The sequence below is a fragment of the Triticum dicoccoides genome, chromosome 3A (assembly GCF_002162155.2).
Source record: "Triticum dicoccoides isolate Atlit2015 ecotype Zavitan chromosome 3A, WEW_v2.0, whole genome shotgun sequence".
NCBI classification, from domain to species: Eukaryota; Viridiplantae; Streptophyta; class Magnoliopsida; order Poales; family Poaceae; genus Triticum; species Triticum dicoccoides.
This window is the reverse complement of record NC_041384.1, coordinates 571,056,403-571,080,417: the sequence shown is the minus strand read 5'-3', so window position 1 is coordinate 571,080,417 and position 24,015 is coordinate 571,056,403. Positions and strand designations below refer to the sequence as shown.

Here is a 24,015-nt window from a genome sequence, read left to right as displayed (position 1 = left end):
AGCAACTGAACCAGTATCAAATACCGAAGGGTTGCTACGAACACTAGTAAAATACACATCAATAATCTGTATATCAAATATACCTTTGTTCACTTTCCCATCCTTCTTATCCGCCAAATACTTGGGGCAGTTCTGCTTCTAGTGACCAGTCCCTTTGCAGTAGAAGCACTTAGTCTTAGGCTTAGGACCAGACTTAGGCTTCTTCACTTGAGCAGCAACTTGCTTGCCGTTCTTCTTGAAGTTCCCCTTCTTCCCTTTGCCCTTTTCTTGAAACTAGTGGTCTTGTCTACCATCAACACTTGATATTTTTCTTGATTTCTACCTTCGTCGATTTCAGCATTACGAAGAGCTTGGGAATCGTTTCCGTTATCCCTTGCATATCATAGTTCATCACGAAGTTATACTAACTTGGTGATGGTGACTAGAGAATTCTGTCAATCACTATTTTATCTGGAAGATTAAATCCCACTTGATTCAAGCGATTGTAGTACCCAGACAATCCGAGCACATGCTCACTGCTTGAGCTATTCTCCTCCATCTTTTAGCTATAGAACTTGTTGGAGACTTCATATCTCTCAACTCGGGTATTTGCTTGAAATATTAACTTCAACTCCTGGAACATCTCATATGGTCCATGACGTTCAAAACGTCTTTGAAGTCCCGATTCTAAGCCGTTTAAGCATGGTGCACTAAACTATCAAGTAGTCATCATATTGAGCTAGTCAAATATTCATAACATCTGCATCTGCTCCTGCAATAGGTTTGTCACCTAGCGGTGCATCAAAGACATATTTCTTCTGTGCAGCAATGAGGATAAACCTCAGATCACGGATCCAATCCGCATCATTGCTACTATCATCTTTCAACTTAGTTTTCTCTAGGAACACATATAAAACATAGGGAAGCAATAACGTGAGCTATAGATCTACAACATAGATATGCAAATACTATTAGGACTAAGTTCATGATAAATTAAAGTTCAATTAATCATATTACTTAAGAACTCCCACTTAGAAAGACATCCCTCTAATCTTCTAAGTGATCACGTGATCCAAATCAACTAAACCATAACCGATCATCACGTGAAATGGAGTAGTTTTCAATGGTGAACATCACTATGTTGATCATATCTACTATATGATTCACGCTCGACCTTTCGGTCTCAGTGTTCCGAGGCCATATCTGCATATGCTAGGCTCGTCAAGTTTAACCTGCGTATTCTGCGTGTGCAAAAACTGGCTTGCACCCGTTGTAGATGGACGTAGAGCTTATCACACCCGATCATCACGTGGTGTTTGGGCACGACGAACTTTGGCAACGGTGCATACTCAGGGAGAACACTTTTATCTTGAAATTTAGTGAGAGATCATCTTATAATGCCACCGTCAATCAAAGCAAGATAAGATGCATAAAAGATAAACATCACATGCAATCAATATAAGTGATATGATATGGCCATCATCATCTTATGCTTGTGATCTTCATCTCCGAAGCACCGTCATGATCACCATCGTCACTGGCATGACACCATGATCTCCATCATCTTGATCTATATCAATGTGTCGTCACATGGTTGTCTCGCCAACAATTGCTCTTGCAACTATTGCTATCGCATAGCGATAAAGTAAAGCAATTATTTGGCGCTTGCATCTTATGCAATAGAGAGATAACCATAAGGCTTTTGCCAGTTGCCGATAACTTAAACAAAACATGATCATCTCATACAATAACTTATATCTCATCACGTCTTGACCATATCACATCACAACATGCCCTGCAAAAACAAGTTAGACGTCCTCTACTTTGTTGTTGCAAGTTTTACGTGGCTGCTACGGGCTTAGCAAGAACCGTCCTTACCTACGCATCAAAACCACAACGATAGTTTGTCAAGTTGGTGCTGTTTTAACCTTCGCAAGGACCGGGCGTAGCCACACTCGGTTCAACTAAAGTTGGAGAAACTGACACCCGCCAGCCACCTGTGTGCAAAGCACGTCGGTAGAACCAGTCTCCGTAAGCGTACGCGTAATGTTGGTCCGGGCCGCTTCATCCAACAATACCGCCGAACCAAAGTATGACATGCTGGTAAGCAGTATGACTTATATCGCCCACAACTCACTTGTGTTCTACTCGTGCATAACATCAACGCATAAAACCTGGCTCAGATGCCACTGTTGGGGAACGTGGTAATTTCAAAAATTTCCTACGCACACGCAAGATCATGGTGATGCATAGCAACGAGAGGGGAGAGTGTTGTCTACGTACCCTCGTAGACCGTAAGCGGAAGCGTTATATCAACGCGGTTCATGTAGTCGTACGTCTTCATGATCCGACCGATCCACGCACCGAAAGCACGACACCTCCGAGTTCTGCACACGTTCGGCTCGGTGATGTCCTCGCCTTCTCGATCCAGTAAGAGGGGCGAAGTAGTAGATGAGTTCCGGCAGCACGACGGCGTGGTGACGGTGTTGGTGAAGAACAATCTTCGCAGGGCTTCGCCTAAGCACTACGAAAACTATGACGGAGGATAAACTAGAGGAGACGGAGTTGCCGACACACGGCTTGGTGTTTCTTGATGTGTCTTTGGTGCTAGCCCTACCCCTCTATTTATATGTTGAGCCCTGGGGTCGAAACTTGGAGTAAAAGCCTCCTCAAAGTAGGTTTCACCCGAAAGGCAAGAGTCCTTCTCGGACTCCAGGGCTAGACGCCAGGGTTCCTGGCGTCTACTCCCTAGACGCTAGGGTTCCTGGCGTCTAGCCTCTGGTCTCCGCAAAACTTCCTTTTGCACTTTCCAAAAGCCTCGTGGGCTTTCCCCTTTGGCCCAGATAAAGTGTTCTCGTGCCTAAACATTTCGGGAAACATCCGGAACCCCTTCCGGTGAATTCTGGAACCCTTCCGGAGATCAAACACTACTATCCCACATATCAAACTTTGCCTCCGAACCATTCCGGAGTTCCTCGTCATGTCCGTGATCTCATCCCGGACTCCGAACAACATTCAGTCATCAACATACATAACTCATATAGTACTACATCGTCAACGAACGTTAATCGTACGGACCCTACGTGTTCGAGAACTATGTAGACATGACCGAGACACCTCTCTGGTCAATAACCAATAGCGGGACCTGGATGCCCATATTGGCTCCTACATATTCTACCAAGATCTTTATCGGTCAGACCGCATAACAACATACGTTGTTCCCTTTGTGATCGGTATGTTATTTGCCCGAGATTCGATCGTCGGTATCTCAATACCTAGTTCAATCTCGTTACCGGCAAGTCTCTTTACTCGTTCCATAATACATCATCCCGCAACTAACTCATTAGTTGCAATGCTTGCAAGGCTTATAGTGATGTGCATTATCGAGTGGGCCCAGAGATACCTCTCCGACAATCGGAGTGACAAATCCTAACCTCGAAATACGCCAACCCAACAAGTACCTTTGGAGACACCTGTAGAGCACCTTTATAATTACCCAGTTACGTTGTGACGTTTGGTGGCACACAAAGTGTTCCTCCGGTAAACGGGAGTTGCATAATCTCATAGTCATAGGAACATGTATAAGTCATGAAGAAAGCAATAGCAACAAACTAAACGATCAAGTGCTAAGCTAACGGAATGGGTCAAGTCAATCACATCATTCTCCTAATGATGTGATCCCGTTAATCAAATGACAACTCATGTCTATGGTTAGGAAACATAACCATCTTTGATCAACGAGCTAGTCAAGTAGAGGCATACTAGTGACACTCTGTTTGTCTATGTATTCACACATGTATTATGTTTCCGGTTAATACAATTCTAGTATGAATAATAAACATTTATCATGATATAAGGAAATAAATAATAACTTTATTATTGCCTCTAGGGCATATTTCCTTCACCAACTTTGAACATAAGTTTAACCAACGAGACCAATTGTGGTGGGAGAAAAAATTATATAATTGAAAACTTCTTTCGAATATGAATTCATTGTTATAATTTTTACTCACGCCGCAATCGGTCTTGATAGTTAAATTTACGGTCAAAGTTGAAACACGGGGATAGAGGAAGCACTACATTGTGGAATGGAGGGAGTATTAACCAAACAGCCTCCACCAGCGATATTGCATATAGTGTTAGCATTATTCTGTTCATTGCTCTATTGTGTTACATTGCCAGCATATTCCATGTGCTGACCCGTTCTTCAGGATGCAACATATTATGTTGCAGACTTTTCAGACGAGGAGTAAGGTTCGCTAGGTCGTTGCCGTGCAGCTCAGCTATGCCGTTGGAGTTGAATGACTCACTTTATCTTCCAAGTCTTCCGCTGTTATCGTATTAGATAGCCTTAAGCCATATTAATGTAATAAGTTCTCCTTTGGGAGACATTCGATGTAATAAGTGTGTGATTGCTACTCTGTTATAGATCCTTCGAGTACTGTGTGTGTCAGCATTTCCGATCTAGAGATGACACTGAAACACAGAGACTTGACCGTCTGAGATCGGGTCGCTACAAATTTGTAGAGAAAAACATCTAGGATGCCAAAATATATCTCACTAGATTCAACATAAGATGTATTTCATATTATATATATTTGTAATATTGTAGGTATAAATAGTTTTTTTTATAAACTTGGTCAAAGTTTGACTTTTAAAAAAAATTCATATGCACTATTTTATGGAATGGGGGAGTATCAAACTTCTGTATCATTTGATTAATCAGAAAAAAAGAAAAAGAAAAAATGCATTGGTCTCGCATGAAATCGAATGATGTAGGAGTTAAATGAGGCTTAATTAATTCTTATCTAGATGAGAGCTGGTCACACCTTTATTTTTATCTTGTGTTTTATCCAAAGGATAATTAATAAACTCCTTATTGAAGCCAGGCAGTGGCACGAGACATCAGTCCGGTGGCACGCCACACCCCAAGCCTCGAACCCACCTAACCCTAGAGAAGCCCTCGGCCTCGGGTCGCCGGCGCCGTCGGCGACTCCGAGGGAGCTCTCCTCTTCCCTTGCCGGTGAGAACGGAACACCTCTCTGCCAGCCGTTTCTCGTAAGCATCTCATATCTTTTTTTTGCCCAAAGATCCAATTTCCCCTCTCTGTAAACACGTCGCGTTTCCGCTGCTAATCTATGCGCAGCAGCATGCAAACTGCTTAAATCTGGCATGCCAAACTCGTCCTACGGCGAGCTCTGGTGATAATCTGGCTCTTAGATAATCCCTATTGGTGTTAGTATTAAAACCAGTGGCGGATCTAGGATTTGAAGACAGGGTGGTCCTCCTAATTTTTTTTGACATCTATGACATGTGAATTTTCTAACTAATTATCTATCCCACATAGAGATCCCGTATGTTCGTATCTACATACCAGATCTACAAAAGCAGTGTCCGTGATCCTCTTCATTCTTCAGTAATTTTGCAATAATAACTTTCCTTTATCAAACATAATAACGTAATTGAACACAAATGATGTGCAAAATTATTTGTACTATGTGTTTGTCTATTCGTGTGTTCTGGACAGTGGATAGCACGACAAAGAACAAACCCTAAATCAATTGGGGGGTTTGGCAGTGGGCGACCTCAAATCTGACGACCACCGGGAGTGCTGGAGACCTGAGATGTGGTCTGGGCGGCGGGCGGCGGCGGCTTGCTCCAAGCGCCGTGCGGCCAGGGCCAAGGCCACAGCCCGCAGGGGGTCGTGGACGCGCGGAGGGTGAGGCTGGCTGTGAGGGCCGGGTGGATGGCGGAGAAGAAGGGGGGAAGAAGAGGCTCGTGGGCGTCCGGGTGAGCGGTGAGGCTGACATGGTCGCGCAGAAGCGGCGAGGCGGGCGGGGACGGAGGCGGCTGGGCATCGTGGGCGGGAAGGCTCGATGTGGTGCAGACGTGAAGTGGTGGATGCATGCATTGTTGCTTGTTGGGTCAAGTGTTATTGGGCTTTTCTTTTTCTCTCCGACACGTCTCGAACTGCATAGGTATAAAGGCCGGACCAAAATTCCAGGGTGGGCCGCCACCCTGGCCACCCTGTAGCTCCGCCTCTGATTACAACAACAACAACAACAACAACAAAAACTCTTCATGGATTGGAAATTTGGATATCTACTGTTCATTACTTGGCTAGAAAATGCTCGATGCCGAGCAAAATGTTTTACTCTGTCTATTAAATTGCTAGAGAATGTAGTGCTCTGTTGTGGTATGCAGAAAAGTTTTGGTAGGAACGCAATACACAGGGGAGGCTGGAAATTGCTCTGCTTCCCTAATTTGGTGTTAAGGTCGTAACCGTTATAAGAACTAACCAAACCTGCATTGCTTTGTGCGAACAACCCAGCTAAACAAGTAAAACATTCATACTGATGCAACATTGATAACATGGACACTTTTTGCGGCAATTGATATCTGCCCTGGGCCGGGCCTCATTACTTCATGTACTAATTGTGGAATATGTACACACATGGCAGGTTTTGAAGCCTTTAGGTAAGAAATCTGAGGTAGGGTTGCTATGGAGTCGTCAGATGACGAGCATGCCATGGAGAGTGATACTGTGACTAAAAGTGATCTGATCAGCGAGCTGCCTGAAGACATCCTCCAGAAAATCCTGTCATGCGTGTGGATTAGAACTGTTGTGCGCATGCGCAGGGTGTCTAGGAAGTGGATGGAACTGTGTGAAAGCCTGCAGTTCATACGCCTTGATTACAGAGATTTCGAACATTGGAAGGTCGAGAAGTTTACTCATTTCGTTAACAACCTATTGCTTGTCCGTCGGAAAGTAGACTTGCACACATTCCAGCTGCATTGGAATCCTCATGGTCCCCTGAACTGCAATGATGTCAGAATGTGGATTGGCTATGCGGTGAAGCATAATGTTAAAGTGCTTGACGTGAAACTTTGTCTATATGATAAGACTGTTTTACCTCCTGCCATTTTCACCTGCCGCTCGCTTCAGGAGCTAAATTTGCAGTGGGGTAATGCTCCCTACCGAGATTATGACCACACGGGACTTGTACTGCCTGACATAATCAATCTTCCTTCTCTCAAGAAACTTACTCTGCGCGACGTGGAAGTGGATGAGCTTTCTCTGAACAGATTCATTGCCCGGAGCCCTGGCCTAGAAGACTTGAATTTGATAGACTCTGCGATGCGTCTTGATCTCATAGCCTCAAAAGCATTAAAAAGGCTAACCCTTGATGGCTTCCTAGGTGAGTGCGATGGATTCACAATTGCTGCCCCTCATCTCATTAGCTTTGAGTGCACGGGATGTTCACTGGAAGCTATTTCCTGGAGAGACCAACCATCTCTAGAGAGCGCACGCATAGATACTTGTGGGTATACATTTGATTGTGAATCAAAGTTCACTGGAGTTCTTAAGTATGCCAAGAAGCTTGCATTATTTGGTTCTGACATAAAGGTATGGCTTTTGAAAAGACAAGCCTGCGGTTCTATCTGTTGTTTTTTATCTTTAATATTTTTGCTAGAACATGCATTCTTTTATTATTCTTGTTAAACTATATAAAAATGAATTATAAAACTTATTACATTATTCAACCGTTGCTGTTGTTTGTAGTCGTTAATGTCAAATTTATCACTACCATGTTTCCAGAACAAAATGGAAGTAAACAAAGTAGTTTTACTTAATAGTTGAAACACTTCTGCTGCAACAAAAAGGTAAAATCTAAGTGCCGTTGCTCAATGATTTGGGTGTACATTTTGTTTATTCTTACTGCTAAAGTGGATCTGATCATTTTGAATGCAAAACCTAATATCCATGAGTTCATCATATTGCTCCGTTAACTTTGAATTAGTACTAATATTTAGAGCATCTCTAGCAGATCCCGTAAAAACACCACCTGTAAAAACAGTTTACAGGTCCCCTTATAACGAATTTACGGTACCGCGAGGCATCGGGCGGAACAGATCCCATAAACCCGTACCATAAAAGTTTTTTTTCTTTGTTTTCTCCTCACGCTTCTTCTTCCCCGGGACACACACATGGACGAACTCGAACTCTGGCCGGCTAGAACGGCGCCGCTCCGGCCTGCCGCCTGCTCCGGCCGCTGCCTGCTCCAGCAACTTTCCGGCGACGCTCCGTCCCGCCGCATGCTCTGGCGATGCTCCGGCCAGCTGCTGCCAAGCTGCTCTGCCTGCTCGCTGCTTGCACGCGGCGTCGCCAGGCCCCCTGCTCGAGCGTTGACCGGTTTTATGGGATCCTCAAAAAACGGCTCGAATCCTCCATATATGACGGATGGTTGCTCTAATATACGGGAACCTGTAAAAAAATATGGGGTATGCTATTTTACAGGATCTATTCGGTGTTTTTTTTTTCAACCTGTACAGTAAATCTGAACGTTTGACCGTTTCTACGGGATCTGCTAGAGATGCTCTTATGTTGGTCTAAATTCTAACAAACAACTATTGGAGTTGGTTCAATATTTTTCTATACTGATCTCTTCCACAATTTGATTTTCTTACCTTAGTTATGTCCACCAAAATAGAGCACACTTTCAGTAGAAGTAAAAGTGGATCAGATATGATGGAAGCATTCGGAGTGTGAAACCTGGATATGAAATGTAATTCTGTTTGATATGGATACTGTTAAGCTTTAACCACTTAGTTAGTGCTGTGCGTAAGCAGATAGAAGAGAAAAAAAATGCGCTTGAGACATTGTGTTTGATAAGCTTACTAACAAAATTGGCAGTTTTTGTTTTTGATGAGCTTACACTTAGTTACTTGGAAGGCTTTAACCACTTGCATGTTTTCTCAACTGTAACAAAATTCATAATTTTCGTAGTGGGAAATTTGGTCTGTTGGCTTCTTATAGCTGAATATCAATTATCAATTATGATGCAACAGTTTTATATTGCTACATTTTCATGATGTCTTGTGTTGCAATGCTAATTTGATGTTTGCACTCTTCCGTTCAAGTTAATGATACGGTGTTATCGGTATTATAATTGCTTTAGGTTTGTCCTAGTCATAACTCACTCGCTCACTCAATGCAAGGTTATGTTGGAAAAGGAGCTGCCAACATGTTCAGCGTTTGAAAACCTCACAACTCTTGAGATTGGCGAATGGTATTTAACTGAGGACTTGTTCGTTGTGCTTCGCTTCCTCCAGCTTTCACCGAGGCTAGAAGAACTCACTTTGATGAATAGGCCGGTATGCTGCATGTAATATCTATTGCATTTACTATATTGAGAAGTTTTGCTAAAATATATCCTCTCCTTTTGCTTTCTGTTTATCTCTAGCTTGATGAAGGAGCGGAAATAGATTGCATGCCAATTGACGGGATGACCTTCCGGTGTCCACTCCTTGAAAGTGTTGTCATACAATGTTCAGAGGGTGATGGAAGAATTGATAAGCTGCTAAGTGTTCTGGTAGTCAATGGGATTAGTCCAGACAATATAAATATTGCCTTCTATGATGAAATTGAAAAGCGGGACCGTGCGGAGAGGATACGTGCCGACGAGGAACGGTCGAAGGAGCTGCGCATCTTCGAGAAGAGGGTGAGGAGAAATCCAGAATGGAGAGAGTATGATCCTTACGCAATGAGTGAGTCTGACAGCAAGCAGAGTGATGATGGGTTCAGCGATGCATCTGATGACCCTGATGACTACTGAGGGGGTATGGCTTTCAGAGCAATGAATTTGAGAGTTTGACGCTAGAGCCCTGCAGGGTGGGCTACTGCTTTTATACCCATCCAATATTCTGTTCCTTCTGTTCTAGATGAGACCTTCATCTCTTGGATCCTTCCTCTTGCTTCTGAAACTTGGTGACTTGTGGGTTATGGAGCCGAACATCTTATGCTCCGAGCGTTTGTACCGTTTGAGCATAGTTGTGTAATGCGACATGTATACATATTGACCTGTTGTTTTGAACATAGTTGTGCAATGTGACATGGATACATATCGACCTGTTGTTTCTGCAATTACTCTCTAGTTAGCCGTGTGGTCACTGATGGTTAGTGTTGTCCCATGCTCTAGAGTTCGTGTGTGCACTGTACGACCTTTCATATGATGGGAGGCCTTTTCGGTTAATCGACTCTAGAGCGGAGTTGTTTTCTTCCTAAGCTTTGTTCTTGGATCATCGGGGCTAGCATGATCAAAGCACAAAATGAGCACCTGAGAATAACAATTGGTTTTTTTTCTCTTGCTCAACTAATTGACTCAGGCATCCTTCATATTTTGGAATCCTACAGAGATGGTTGTTCAAAAGAATTGAATTTCATTCTCATTGGAGGTGTTTAACAAATGAGAGATAGTTTGTGGAGGATAAGTAGATTTTTTAACTTAACCGTCTGTTCGAAGGGATAACTCGGTCCTAAGAAAGCAGCTCGCTAAACTCAAGCTTGAAGCATAGTTATTCATCTAACCATCATTGTCATTAGGAAAACGTTTGTTTTAAGCCGACTGATAACAACGAAACTTAAACCGTCACACTCGCTTGACACGTGTCCCTTGTGGCGCCCGCCCGCTGCCCCACTTCCTAGCGTTATCTTCAGGCCATCCACACGTTTTCTCCAGTCTCATTCCTTTTTGGACGCCATAGCCACCATCCCCGCAAGCTCGCCATGGCCCATCTCTCCTACTTTGATCCCGCATCTCCTTGGTTCATCCCTGCCTGCTCCGTCTCCCTGGTTCATCCCGCCATGGCCGCACCTCTCCTGCTTCACACCTCGCCATCTCCTTGCTTCATCCCCGCTCGATTCTTCTTCATCCCGTCATGGCCGCACATGCTGATTTTTTTCTCATGGTGTGGGCGGCGATGCGAGGGGTCCGGCGAGGTGCTGCAGCCGTTGATGGTGTCTCAAGGCGGAGCCTCTCGCCGCACTTGCTACAATAGGGAGGCCGAGGAGGAGGTGCAAAACATCAACAAGCTCAACCGCTCGACGATGCGAGGCTGCAACAGCCGGTGAAGCAGAGGGGGCTCGCCGGCGTTGCGATGAAGCATCGCCGGGGGGCCGCCGGAGCTGCAGTGAAGCACGCGGGGTCGTTGAAGCGTCGCCGGAGCTGCAGTGAAGCGTCACCAGAGCTGCAATGAAGCGTCGTCGGAGTTGCATTGAAGCGCCGGAGGGCCGTTGAAGCTTCGCCGGTGTTGCAATGAAGCGCCGACGGAGCTGCAATGGAGCGATGGCGGGCGCCGGCGGTGTTGCGCGGGGCTGCCATGGGGAGCTTCTGTGTGGTGCTGCTGCCATGGAGGAGCTACCTCATCCTGCGGCTGTGAGCTTCTAAATCGGACGGCTCTAGGGGCGGTTTAATTATGCTAAACATCATCCAGATGATTTGTAGCAGTGGCCTTGTCATTAACATCAAAACCCTCATTATAGATTGTCATTTCAATCTCCTCTTTTGGTGGTCAATGACAGTATGGTTAGTGATAATTCCCAAGTTTTTTTGTGTGGGGTTGATTTTTTTTGAGGTAATTTTGTGTGGGGTTGATAATTCCAAGTGTGGCGAGAATTGTAGCACTTTTCGAAAGTGGAGGCCGTAAGTACATTAACCCCCAAAACTGCCCAAATAGGCCCAAATATCAGGCGGGCCGGTGGGCTAAACGTGCCGGTGGGCCGGCCTGTTTCCTTGCTGTGTCCAGCACGACCCATGTATTAGGCTCATATTAGACCGTGTTGGCCCAGGCCAAGTTTGGCGGGGGCACCCTCGGTCCCTCCCTCCGTTCGTGGGGATGTAGCTTTACTCCATCCCGGTCGGCCGGTTGGGGGGCAAGCCAAATCCAAACTTCAGAACTCAAAGTGCCTCGCCTTGAACCCTAGGAAACCTCGCGGGTGCGGTTGGCTACCGTGCTGGACATTCAGCGAGAGCGCTCCTCTTCCTCGCCGGTGAGAACAAAGCTTCTTCTTGCATTTTATTGTATATATAAGCATAAGCATACATTGGTACCATCCCAGATCTGGTTCTTGCTCTCATTTCACCCCCGTTTGTTGTACTCTGCGTGCTCAAGCTTCTCGGATGAGACCAAGATATCTCTCTTTGTAAAGCCACACGTTTTCCCTTTGGAATCCATATCATAGTTTTGCAGGTTCACTGAAAATCTATGCACGCCTGCTTGCCAAACCGCTTAGGGTGTGTGTGTCAGTCAGACTGTCAGTGCCCAGATTAGCCCTGCCCAAAAGTAAATAAAAAAAGATTTCCCATTATACTGATAACCTATGATTGACCAGACATTAGCGACGGTCTCCTTTTTCATTTACATTTTCTGAAATTTTTAGGTACTCTCCTTACTGGCGTAGTATTACAGAAAGTGTCATGTTCTGGGTCTGTGCCCATAGCCGACTAGGGATATGCTCAATGCCAAGCAAGATTTCTTACTTGTCAATACATATTTTGATGCCCTATTGTGGTACGCATTTTTCGGTTGGTCGATTACCCAGGGTGGCGGCAACCGTTCTGCTCCACGACCCCCAGTTTGATGCTGAAGTCACAACAATTATGAGCACTAACCAAGACTTGCAATACTTAGTGTGAAGAGTCCACTAAACAAATAAAACCTTCATATTATTTATGTAGCATGGTAACATGGACACTCTTGAGATAATTGAACTTTTTCTCTGCTGGGGCCTCATCACTTGATGTATTAATCGTGGAATGTGTATATACATGGCAGGTTATCTAGCCTTTTTGGTTAAGGAATCTGAGGCAGGGTTGCTATGAAGTCAGGTGATAAGAAGGCCATGAGAGGTGACAGTGATCAGATCATACACCTTGATTACAGACTTTGGGCGTTGGAAGGTCGAAAAATTTGCTCATTATGTTGACAACCTATTGCTTGCCCGTCGTAATGTTGACTTGCACACATTCCGTCTGCATTGGGATCCTCATGCTCCCCTGAACTGCAATGATGTCAGAAAGTGGATTCGCTACGCTGTGAATCATAAAGTTAAAGTGCTTGACGTGGAGCTTTGCATGTATGATAAGACTAATTTACCTCCTGGCATTTTCACCTGCCGCTCACTTGAGGAGCTAAATTTGCAGTGGGGTGGAGCTCCTTTTCGAGATTATGAGCATAAGGGACTTGTGCTGCCTGACATAATCAAGCTTCCTTCTCTTAAAAAACTGACTCTACGCGATGTGGAAGTGCATGAGCTTCCTCTGGAGAGTTTCATTGCCCGGAGCCCTGGCCTAGAAGACTTGCATCTGATAGACTCTGCAGTGTGTCTTGAGCACATAAAATCAAAAGCGCTAAAAAGGCTAACCATTGATGGTTCCATGTATGGACCAGATAGAATGACAATTTCTGCTCCTAATCTCATTAGCTTTGAGTGCACCGGTTTTTCACTGGAAGATATTTCTTGGAGAGACCAGCCATCGCTAGAGAGCGCACGCATAAATACTTGTGGGCGTACATTTGGTGGTGAATCTAGGTTTACAGGAGTTCTTGTGCATGCCAAAAAACTTGCACTATTTGGTTGTGACATGAAGGTATGCTTATCAGAAGACAGGCCTGTTGTTCTGTTTGGTATTTTTCTACTTTGTTTTCTTGCGAAAATATGAATTATCTTTTGTCATAAATTCTGTATGGAAAAGGGTTTAATAAAACTATATGCTCTCTGCTCTGTATCTAGAGCTGTGGTGCATGGTTGCTGTCGCTTGTAGTTGATAGTAGCACGTCAGCATGTGTATTGCTATATTTACCGAAAGCAAAATGGAAGTCAATAAAGTGGTTTTACTTAAAAGTTAAACACTTATGCTGCAACTAAAAGGCAAATATAATGTGATTGACTAATTTGTCAATGTACATTTTTGTCATGCTTTGCTTAATTTACCTCCTGTAAGTTGTCAATATTGGTTATTTTACTTTTTTGCTGATGATGTTCTGAAGATATTAAGATCCATTAGGGAAATGCCTGCAAGACAAACTCGTGTATCACATGTATTGCTTAATTTTCCTACCCTGATGGATTGAATATTGGCGCCCTTACATTTTCAAAGTGCAGCAGTAGATTTTGCCCTATTTTCAAGGCGTATTTGTCTATTTGGGATCAATAGCTTTTAGTTTTCTTTCTTAAAGGCTCTTCATGTGTTATGTTTGTTGAGACCGGTAATGATTGAATATCGGTTGCCTTTGCATTGCCGGTGCGCAGTCATGTTTTACTGAGGTGTATTTGAAATCAGAAGTTCTCTGTTTTCCTTTCTAGGAGGTTCTTCGCAAGTTATGTTTGTTGAAGTTTAATTCTAGTGTGGTAGGCTTAATGTTGTGTGTGTACCTTTTTTAATTTTTTTGCTGCTGAAATGGACGTGAATGTGCAAAGCAATATATATATGAGACCATGAGTTTATCCATTAATGCTGAACTAGTTCTGGTAATTCATGTTGGTCTAAGTTCTAACAAACAACTGTTGGATTCATAATATTTTTCTATACTGATCTGTTTTACGATTTACTTTCCTTCTATCAGTCGTTTACACTAGAACAGAGCAAACTTTCAATTTTAGTAAAAGTGCATCAGATATGAAGGAAACATTCAGAATATGAAAGCTAAGATATCAAACGTCATTCTGGTTGATATGGATATTTTAAGCATTTGCTGATTTGCTGTGCGTAAGCAAATGGCAGAAAAAACATGAACTTTAGAGATTGTGTTTGATAAGTTCAAGGTGCAGCTATTGTAGAAACATCGGGCAATGTTTCATTTGTTTGTTTTCATAGTGAGACATTTTGTCTGTTGGCTTCTTATAGCTTTCAACATTAGTTGTCAACTGTGGTGCGAAAGTCTTGTAGTGGTAGTGCTACATTTTCATGATGTCTTGTGTGGCAATGGTCATTTGATCTTTTCCCATTTTTGTTCAGTTATTATACATTATCATGCTTGTTTCTGCTTCGGAATAGTTATAACTCGCTTGCGTACTCATTTAATCAAGGTTATTTTGGAAAATGAGCTGCCTACATGTTCAGTGTTTGAGAACCTTGTAACTCTTGAAATTGGCAAATGGCACTTGACCAAGGACTTCTATGTTTTGCTTCGCTTCCTCCAGCTTTCACCAAGACTAGAAGAGCTCGCTCTGATGCATAGACAGGTACGCAGCATGTAATATTATTGAATTGAAATATTTTGAAAAGGTTCGCTAACATGTAGGACCTTTTCTCTCTCTCTTCCTGTTTGTCTCTAGCTTGACGAAGCAGCAGAAACAGAAGGCATGCCTACTGATGGAATGACCTTCCAGTGTCCATTCCTTAAAAGTGTCATCATACAGTATTCAGAGGGTGATGATGGAATTGACAAGCTGGTGGATGTCCTGGTAGCGAATGGTGTCAGTTCGGACAAGATAAGTGTAACTTCCTACGAAGATATCAAAAAGAGGGCCTTCGCTGAGAATGCACGCGCCGAAGAGGAACGCCCGAAGCAGAAGAGGGCGAAGAAAAATCCAGACTGGGAAGATGATGACTCCGACGAACAGAGTAACCCTGATGATCCTAGCAGTGACGAGTATGATCCTGATGACTTTTGAGGAGCGAAGCTTTGGCAGCGATGAATCTGAACATGATGATTTCTAGAGCTCTCTAGGGTTAAGTTGTGCCCAACCATTAGTTTCCCTTTTGTTCTGCATGAGACCTTCATTTGGATCCTTGTCCTGAAACTTGGTGAATGCTGGGTTTTGGAGCAGCAAAACTATCCATATATGCTGTAAGCATTTGCACTGCTTGAGCATAGCTGTGTAGCGTCTTGGCTCCGGGTTTGATTTCCGCGCCTGCTATTTTGCCGAAATTGTCTGGACCAGAGGTGTTTGCAATTGCTCTGCTGTTAGCTGTGTGACTACTGATGGTTCTTCGATGTGAGCTGTAAATAGATGCGTGGATGTTCCTGTGATTTGGGCTGTTACTACTGCTAGATGATATGCAGTTGTATTAGAGATGTGTAGTGGAGGTGGACGTTTGGTATATGGGTGTATCTACACCCTACATGAAAAGGAAAGATTAGTTGTAATTAAATAAAAAGTCAAAAAATTCTTAAAATATTATTTAAATAAACTTGACCTTCCATTGTACCGCCTCCGTCTCGAAATTCTTGTCTTAGATAAGAATTTTGGGATGGAGATAATACTTGTGAAAAAGTTAAAAAAAAACCTTGACTGGTTTTAAAAAGATACAAATTTTTGGTCAAAATAGTGTGAATAATGACCCTATAATAGCAAATAAATTTTCAGCTCGCTTCAGTGCTTGTAGTTGTCGTTAGGTGGTCTACGGAGCTGGATGTAATTTTCATTATTTCTTGTGTTCGTTGTACTACCATTGAATATGAATAGATCGGAAGTTTTCCCGTAAAATAATAATGATAAATAAATTCTGTTTTTTGCCTTGAAGTCAACTCTGGGCTTATTTTCCATGAAAAATTATATATACTAGTGCAAAAGAAAATTAAGTTTATTGCAAAAAACTTCTGAACTATTTTGACTTTTTTTTGTAATTATTAAATATTTTTCCCCATATAGGCTATAGGAACCAAGACTCCAAGAGGTACTACTCTGATAGTGCTGCTTGTTTTCGAAAAAAGATAGTGCTGCTTCGCCCGCGCTCCCCGAAAATCAGAAGCGAAACGCGCGCGGGAGGACAGGAGGAGCGGCGCTGGAGCTGGGAAGCACAGCAGGCCTCGACGGCGGCGGCGCAGGTCAGCCTCCCCCTCTTCCTTCTCTCCCCGCCCTCATCTTCCTCTTGTCTCCCCGCCCACCCCCCTCCTTTCTCTCTGCGGCGTTACGCGTTGCCCCGTCTGCCCCTCACGACGGCGGCCTCCATCTCGGATGCGGCTCGGCCACCACGGCCAGCAGCCCATGCCGGCCGCTGCCTCCTGCCACTCATGGCGACCGCCGCGTTGATCACCACCGCCGGGACCCCATGGCGACCGAGCCTTTCCCCCTCGCCCCCCATGGCCGGCACCCCATGGCGGCTGCTGTGTGTAGTGTAGGTGCTGTTATTTCTGTACAAGTGATGCTGTTGTATTCTTGACATATAACCTTCCACAGATATTCACATGTTGCACACAAGTTAGTTTTAAACATTACTCCCTCTGTAGAGAAATATAAGAGCGTTTATATTCAAAGTACAATATTCATCCTATTACAAATGAGCAATTCCATTTTGACAACGATCATCCAAATAATATTCAGAATTGAGTCTCTCATGTGAATTCCAAGTGTCTGTTCTTGAACACATCCAAACAACATTATTCAGTTTCAGGTTCAATTTCAATATCAATGTCTGCGAGGTTTGATGTTGGGACCAATTCAATTCCATGGCCCTCAATATCAACATCAACATCAACATCCAAATGGAGCCTTAATATATAGGAGGCCACATTTGGTGAGTGAGTTGGACTTTCTCTCATCGGCATACTGCAAATTGTTGATGCAGGGTTGAGAATAAGAAACAGTGACCTGTCCCACCTGGCGAAATGCCTTGTTACTACGACGTTGCCGACATCCTCATGGAGGAGGAGGTAACCGTGCTCGTGTTATCCTCTGGTTCATTTATGCTTGTGCAGATGGCATGAATACTCTACTGTAATTGCAGCTTATTTCGGTTGTTTTCCAAGTAACTGCAAATGGCGTCGGTCTGCTAGATCCTGGTGCCGAGAGAAACAGTGTAAGCATCTTTTTTTGACCCTTAGTGTAAGACTGTAAGCATCTGTCCGACGGCATTTGTGTATTTATGTTTAACTGCTATGTTAAACTTGCTGATGGGCAACTGCTGCCAATTCTTCCTCTGATCTGTTTGTTCTTGAGCAAATTACTTTTCAAATACGTTGACTAGTTGAATGATATTTACCTGAGATAGATGCATTGTATTTTAGTTTGCAAAATTGATATGGAATGCTAGATGCTTTCTTTTGCCCCTCTGCCTTATTTCTTAGTGAACACCAACTGGGAGTTAGATGCTTTGGTTTTTTAGCACCTTTTCTTGCCACTGTGGAAAATGAATCAAAGTATTTATCTGGTTCCAATGCTTAATTTCTTATATTCTTTATGTTCAGGTTGAAAAGGGTGCTAAAGTAGACCTTCCATTTTGGCTTGCGCATGGAATGCTGTCTCTGGAACAAGCGGTGTCAATAAATGTACCTCCTTGCTTCACCCAGAAGTAGGCTTCTTCGTAATCTGTTTTTTGTATTTGTAGAAATTCTTGAGAGGGACACTAATATATACTGGATGCAGTAGTATGTAGTTATCGTTCTCATTTCAACAAATTTACATGGAAATTCCTCTTGTCAACTTAATGATGCTTTTAAGTAGATACCCTTTTTAACTGAATGAAATACCCATTGGTTGAGTTTTGTGGCTTGTGTGACGTAATTTGCATGCAGAACTCGGAAGGAGATCCAAGCTGATGCAGCCTGTGTTGATTTGAGGGTTCGGTGCCCTTACTTTTATGAGCTTGGATGCAAGATTGTTCCTCTGTAAGTTCTGAACGATCTCAGTTACACATTCTATTTTATTTCCATTTTTGCCTATCTCATTTCCTTTCTCTGTGCAATCTTAAATTCACAAATTCTCAATTAAATGTTTCTATACGATTTTGTTAGAAATAGATTACCCACTCCACTGCTTCGCAGAACTTTGATGAGCCTTAGCCATGTTATATTCTCAGTTGCAATAACTGGGTAATTGTGTAGGCATACAACACTACAATGCATTATGCTTTCTACATGTATTCTGTTTTTGTAAAAATTAAATGCTTACATGCCCATAAAAAGGATATTTGCAGTGGCATATTAAGGTAACATAGGAGGAACTTCTATAAGTTCAAGTAGCTGTAATCTTGGGGAGAAGATGCAATTAATACTATGAATTGTGCGTAGGTAAAGTTGATTGCCTGCTAACAGAAATGCAATCATATGGTTTTCTTTACTGAGGGCCCAGACTAACACATGCTTTTAACCACACTCACAATGTTATCTCCCATCTCAATTTAACCAAACTATGTTCAAATTGGTGTTTAATCCAAATGATTATAACTTCCAGCCTCATGGTTTGAGCATGTTCTACTGTTCCTATTTGGCACTTGGCAGCAAGCTCCCTTTTATCTGCTCCAACAAATGATTTAATAAGTCATAGTGAGACATGCCTTTTTGCTTTAGCCTTTTAGTTTCAGTTTTGCTTCTAACAAGATTCAAATAAACCGCACCTTCTTGAAATGTGATTGATTGTTCTTCTTGTTCTTTCATTTTATTCCGAATAAGGTAATATATGGTCGCTTCGAGATGATCAAATATATTCCTTGCTGATCAAATATATTCCAAATAAGGCAGCTCCCAGCACAGAAACTACTTACAACCAGGTAAAAAAAACTACTTACAATCAGGTCACTAGGAAAACACTAGAACAGAACATGAACCAGTTCAAAATACTGCAGCTAAAAAGAGCCACACTCAAGTGCTTCTACTGCATTGCTCCCTCCTCAGGCACCTTCAGTACGTAGGACCATTGGACCCCATCCCTGCCTCTGCTGAAAAAATTCACTGGCCACCAGCGTTAGCATAATTTTGCCGCGTTGCGACAGTGTGTAACTAAGTTTTCCTGAATAAATAAGTTATGGTTATTTGAGGTTTGTCCCTTTTCGAAGGCATACTCTGGACGATGTACTTAATTAGGACAAGAGCTGACTGTAATCATCTTAATCTGGAAATGTCAAGGATCCAGATATAGATCTCAATGGTGATTTGCCTTCAATTTTAATTGCACTAGAACATAAATAATTGAATGTTTAGTAGCCGGCTAGCCGCCTGTAGCACATGTTGTGAGAAACTGGGTGAACATAGAGAGGTGCCACTTGACAGTGAATTGGTTATACTCTGAGTGATCCTAATTGGGATTTGAGTTTCTCCTGATGGTTCAGGTGAATAGGTTGAAAATGTGTAACTATTCTCAGATTAGATATGATCTATGTCAATCACAATGCCAACGTGTCATTTCATGACATGCATTGTGTGGCACATTCTTTTGTGCTCAGTTTGGAGCTCTGAATTTCCTTATAAGCAGACCGGGAAAGGCTCTGAATTGCTCCCCTTCTATATGCAGGTGATAAAATTGACCCAAGTCACCCAACCCATCTGGTTTACTGTCCACATTCAGTTTGAAAGACCCCCCGCAGGAGGTGGAGTCCTCACTGCTGTTCCAATTTTGTCAGTTCTGTGAAATATTGTTAGGTGTTGGCTTTGTAGGGATACCATGAAGTAGTTATGTAGTGATGTTTGGGCATCTTAGGGCATCTCCAATGGGAGAGGCGCTAGGCCAGGGCGCCAGGAAAGAAATCCCAGTAGATCGTCGGTTAGGCTGTTTATTCCCAGCGCCTAGTGTGGCATCGATGCAAAGAAAAGCATCGAGCGCTAGGCTGTTTCCTTTCACGTACGAGAGCTGGGCACTTCTTTCTAATTGGTAATTAGAGCTTGTTTAGCGCCTCCCATTGGAAGAGAGGGCGCTAGATCCCTTTTTATTTTCTGGATATTTATTTTTCACGCCACAAGCGCCTGTATAGGCGCCTAGCATTGGAGATGCCCTTATATATTATCCACACCCCCCCCCCCCCACACACATTCTTAATACATTTCACTGTACCATTCAAAGTTTGTTTCTAAATGCATATCATTCTACTATTTGAGGTAACTTTACACCATTTTTTCCTTTTGTCTATTCCCAATCCCATTAATTTGTATGGACTAGACTATGTGACTAGCACAAAACTTTGAAAGGTAATAGGTGGTGTAATAGAGGGGGAGTTCGATCTTTAACCCCACACTTGAGTTATTACTTCCCTACTATAATGGTCAGACTAAATTATTTTCCTCGCCGAATTATGAAGTTTGCATGGCTTGCATCAACAGGGTGGGTGACAAGAGCATTGGCCAGTTCTTGCGCTACGCGTTCGCCAGTAGGTACAAGGAGATACTAAGCAAGGCACACAGCTCTTCGACGATGACAGTGCCCAAGTTCACAACACGCCTTACAAAAGAAGAAGCTCAAGGTACAAACATCTCCCTCGTGCACTTACTCGTTCCCCTGTTTGTTTTCCCTTACCATACCAACCACTCCAAGTCGGGTTAACCTTGGTTCTTTTCGCCGTGAAGTGTTTGAATCTGCTAGGGAGTCGATGTCCGCCTTCAGGAAGTGGCGCGTCGGGGGTGCGAGGTTGCAGAAGGCGTCCATTCTTGGAAGGAAGAGGAAGACAAAGCTGCCTGACGGGCCTTCGACGCCCTGAACTGTTTTTACTGTGGAGCGCAGTGCCTGGGCGGGAGAGAGCCAATGTTTGCACACTGATAGATCTGGTACTGTAAATGTATGGAACAGAAAAAGCGCGAAAGGCAGTTCTGATCTGCGATCAGACGTCGGCGCACCTGATATGTTTGTTTGAATACTCGTATCTTCAATTTGTCAGTTGGACTGACAAACCTTAATTGGAGTAAGAGGCTGGGGTTCGCCTCCTGGGTTGGCCATCTCATCTTATTCCTCTCCTGGTTTAGCACACGGGAAAGAAATCAATCCCATCAACTTAAGCAGTTAGATGCTGACTTGTGAATCTCTGTTGTGCTTGCATGAAGGAGATCCGTTCCCATCAGTTATGCAGTTGCACCTCGCAGCTCCTCTACCTTAATCTTTGGTTGCGGTCTAACGCTCTTATATTATGTGTTGGAGGGAGTACAAATTAGCGGTTCAGGTACGAGGAGGAGGAATAAACAGATCTAAACGCTGTCGGTATGGCTTGCCACACCAGGATTAGAACTCACAACTGACCCAGATCAAAGAATTACTCACTATAGCATAGTCGACCCCATCTTCTTTGCGTGGCTAAACAAAATGACGAGGGGTGCACAAGGACGTGATCTTGGATTAGCTACGAATACGACAGGAAACCAACTTCCCGGTTTTCATCCGGTTTGGTTGTGTATCGATGGAAGGCACTCGGACTTGTTTTTAGAAGAGGACTCCAGAGTCCGGCCAGACTCGATCCCTACACGCTACATATACACAGGCACGTGGACAACATAACACCTACCTACTCGTCGGAGAGCTGGTTTTTTTTAGAACGAAGACGCCAGATGCGTCCGGCTTTAAATTAATAAAGCCCCAACGGCAGAGTCATACCAATAAGTCTTACATCACCCAAAAGCCCCATCGGGCCACTATCATGATCGAGCGGAGAAGATAAAGTTATTGTCGCGTTACAAGGCATCGCCTGTACTGAGCACGCAGGCTCGTCAAGCACTCAAAAGAGACTACGTCGACCACCGTAGTCATGGCTCCCTAGCCGCCGCATACACTTGCAGAATTCGCTGTTGCGCTGTCTTGATCAAATCAGCATCCTTGCGCCTCCCCAACGGACTCCACTGCTGCAAAAGAAGATTGCATTTGAAGATGATATTAGCCGGATGTGTTGGCAAGGTCCCCTCGATTGCGAGTTTATTCCTAGTTAGTCACAAGGACCATAGAAGAGCTCCGACACAGGTCCACACGACTCGTTTCGTTGAGCCTTGCAGCCCACCTAAAATGTGGATAAGCTCTGCAGCTGAGCGTGGGTCCCACTGGACACCAGCCGCGGACCGCACTGCGCTCGACGCAAACCGCGCTAAGGGGCACCGAAAGAAGGCGTGGTTCGCGTCCTCTGGGTCCCCGCACAACGCACAAGGCCCATTGGCCGGCCCATTCCGTTTGGCCACGTTCAGGGAAGTGGGAAGCTTATCGCGGAACATTTGCCAAAGGAATAGTTTGATCTTCAGTGGCAACCGCGCGGTCCAAAGCCCTGCCACCACCAGCTGCGACGGCCCCTGGCACAGCTTGCGGTATAGAGACTTGACCGAGAACTTCCCAGAGCTGGTGAGCGCCCAGCTCACCGCGTCCGGTTGGTCCGAGAGCACCACCCGGTCAATCAACTGCTGCAGGGCTACAACACTGGCCCGCTCTGTCCCCTGAAGTTCGCTTTTGAAATGAATCTCCGGAGGGGTCGTACGCAGCGCGTCAGCCACCGACATGCCTGGGTCTACGGCAATGTCATACAGGTCGCGGAATTCTTCCCATAGGGGGCGGGCGCCTATCCAAAGATCTGTCCAGAATCGCGCCGATCGCCCATCTCCAATCAAGAACTTAGCCCCCAAGGCAAAGGCCGACTTGATCGTCTGGAGATCATTCCAAAAAGGCGAGCCCCTTGCTCTACCTTCAAAGAAATTCCCGTTGGGGAAGTACTTGGCCTTAAGGAGATCAACCCAGAGTCCGGACGCCCCCTGGGCAATTTTCCAAATCCACCTACACATCATAGCGATGTTAAGCAATCTAGAGTTGGTGATCCCGAGGCCCCCCAAGTCCTTGGGACAACACACCCAAGCCCATTTGACCATATGGTATTTACGGTTCGGGCTAGTTCCTTCCCAAAAGAATTTAGACCGCGGCGTGTCAAACTTTGCGTGCACCCCCTCTGCAAGCAAAAAAAGGCCCATAGCAAACATAGGCAGGGAAGAGAGGCTTGAGTTCGTGAGAACTAGTCTGGCCGCTTTTGAGAGGAACTAGATCATTAATGGCGCGCGTTGCTGCGCCCGTATATTTTGATAATAAATCGGTAGGTATTTCTAAAAATAAATAGGCATACATCAGAACAATGAAACATCAAGGTAATATAAATAGCATGATGTAATAGTTGTTACATCTCAGGAACAATGCAACAGGGTAAAAAGGCCTTCTTGGACTCAATTTTGATCTAGTACATGAATTTATTCATAAAACTGTGCAATTTTGAAAGCTTTGAAATCTAACCTACAAGAGAATCATTCTATAAGAAAATCAAACCTGAATTTATGCATGAAGCTGAACAATGTTGGAAGTGCTAACATATAATAAAATTATTCTTCGAGAAAAGCAAACCTGAATTTATGCATGAAAATGAACAATGTTGAAAGCTTCAGATCTAGTTTTTGTACAAAACAATAACTCGGATAGAAACCTTGATACAAGCAGACACGTTCACAACACCACATCCGTCCACAAAGCTGAAAATATACCAACTGGTTGATGCTTTATCTGTCGTCCTTTTGTAATTTTCTCTTCATGGAAGATGC

The 24,015-nt window shown here is 43.9% G+C and overlaps 2 protein-coding genes and 1 pseudogene across 3 annotated transcripts; all 3 read left to right on the top strand.

The window, feature by feature from the left end:
- The first annotated feature begins 4,882 nt into the window (after positions 1 to 4,882).
- On the top strand, positions 4,883 to 9,890 carry LOC119269255 (FBD-associated F-box protein At4g10400-like). 2 transcript variants are annotated; one of them, XM_037551051.1, is made up of 4 exons: positions 4,883 to 5,002; positions 6,441 to 7,387; positions 8,980 to 9,135; positions 9,225 to 9,890. In XM_037551051.1, the coding sequence occupies exons 2-4, from the start codon at positions 6,482 to 6,484 to the stop codon at positions 9,594 to 9,596; spliced, it is 1,434 nt and encodes a 477-aa protein (XP_037406948.1). In that variant the 5' UTR covers positions 4,883 to 5,002; positions 6,441 to 6,481; the 3' UTR covers positions 9,597 to 9,890. The 2 variants fall into 2 exon arrangements, with proteins under 2 accessions (XP_037406948.1, XP_037406947.1); XM_037551050.1 differs by having other exon boundaries at positions 4,883 to 5,037.
- Positions 9,891 to 12,596: 2,706 nt separating this feature from the next.
- LOC119269253 lies at positions 12,597 to 15,664 on the top strand (annotated as a pseudogene).
- An 827-nt stretch (positions 15,665 to 16,491) lies between these two features.
- Positions 16,492 to 21,504, top strand: LOC119272178 (probable DNA replication complex GINS protein PSF3). Its single transcript, XM_037553731.1, has 7 exons — positions 16,492 to 16,593; positions 17,334 to 17,418; positions 17,493 to 17,564; positions 17,953 to 18,056; positions 18,280 to 18,372; positions 20,797 to 20,936; positions 21,040 to 21,504. The coding sequence occupies exons 2-7, from the start codon at positions 17,374 to 17,376 to the stop codon at positions 21,168 to 21,170; spliced, it is 585 nt and encodes a 194-aa protein (XP_037409628.1). The 5' UTR covers positions 16,492 to 16,593; positions 17,334 to 17,373; the 3' UTR covers positions 21,171 to 21,504.
- Positions 21,505 to 24,015: the final 2,511 nt, after the last annotated feature.

What these genes read in the sequence shown, in the direction of transcription:
- LOC119272178 (XM_037553731.1), top strand. Translation starts at nt 17,374, where the DNA reads ATGCCTTGTTACTACGACGTTGCCGACATCCTCATGGAGGAGGAG. An exon ending in ACATCCTCATGGAGGAGGAG is followed by an intron (nt 17,419 to 17,492) that starts GTAACCGTGCTC and finishes CTGTAATTGCAG; the next exon opens with CTTATTTCGGTTGTTTTCCA. An exon ending in TACAAAAGAAGAAGCTCAAG is followed by an intron (nt 20,937 to 21,039) that starts GTACAAACATCT and finishes TTCGCCGTGAAG; the next exon opens with TGTTTGAATCTGCTAGGGAG.
- LOC119269255 (XM_037551051.1), top strand. Translation starts at nt 6,482, where the DNA reads ATGGAGTCGTCAGATGACGAGCATGCCATGGAGAGTGATACTGTGACT. An exon ending in TATTTGGTTCTGACATAAAG is followed by an intron (nt 7,388 to 8,979) that starts GTATGGCTTTTG and finishes ACTCAATGCAAG; the next exon opens with GTTATGTTGGAAAAGGAGCT. An exon ending in TCACTTTGATGAATAGGCCG is followed by an intron (nt 9,136 to 9,224) that starts GTATGCTGCATG and finishes GTTTATCTCTAG; the next exon opens with CTTGATGAAGGAGCGGAAAT.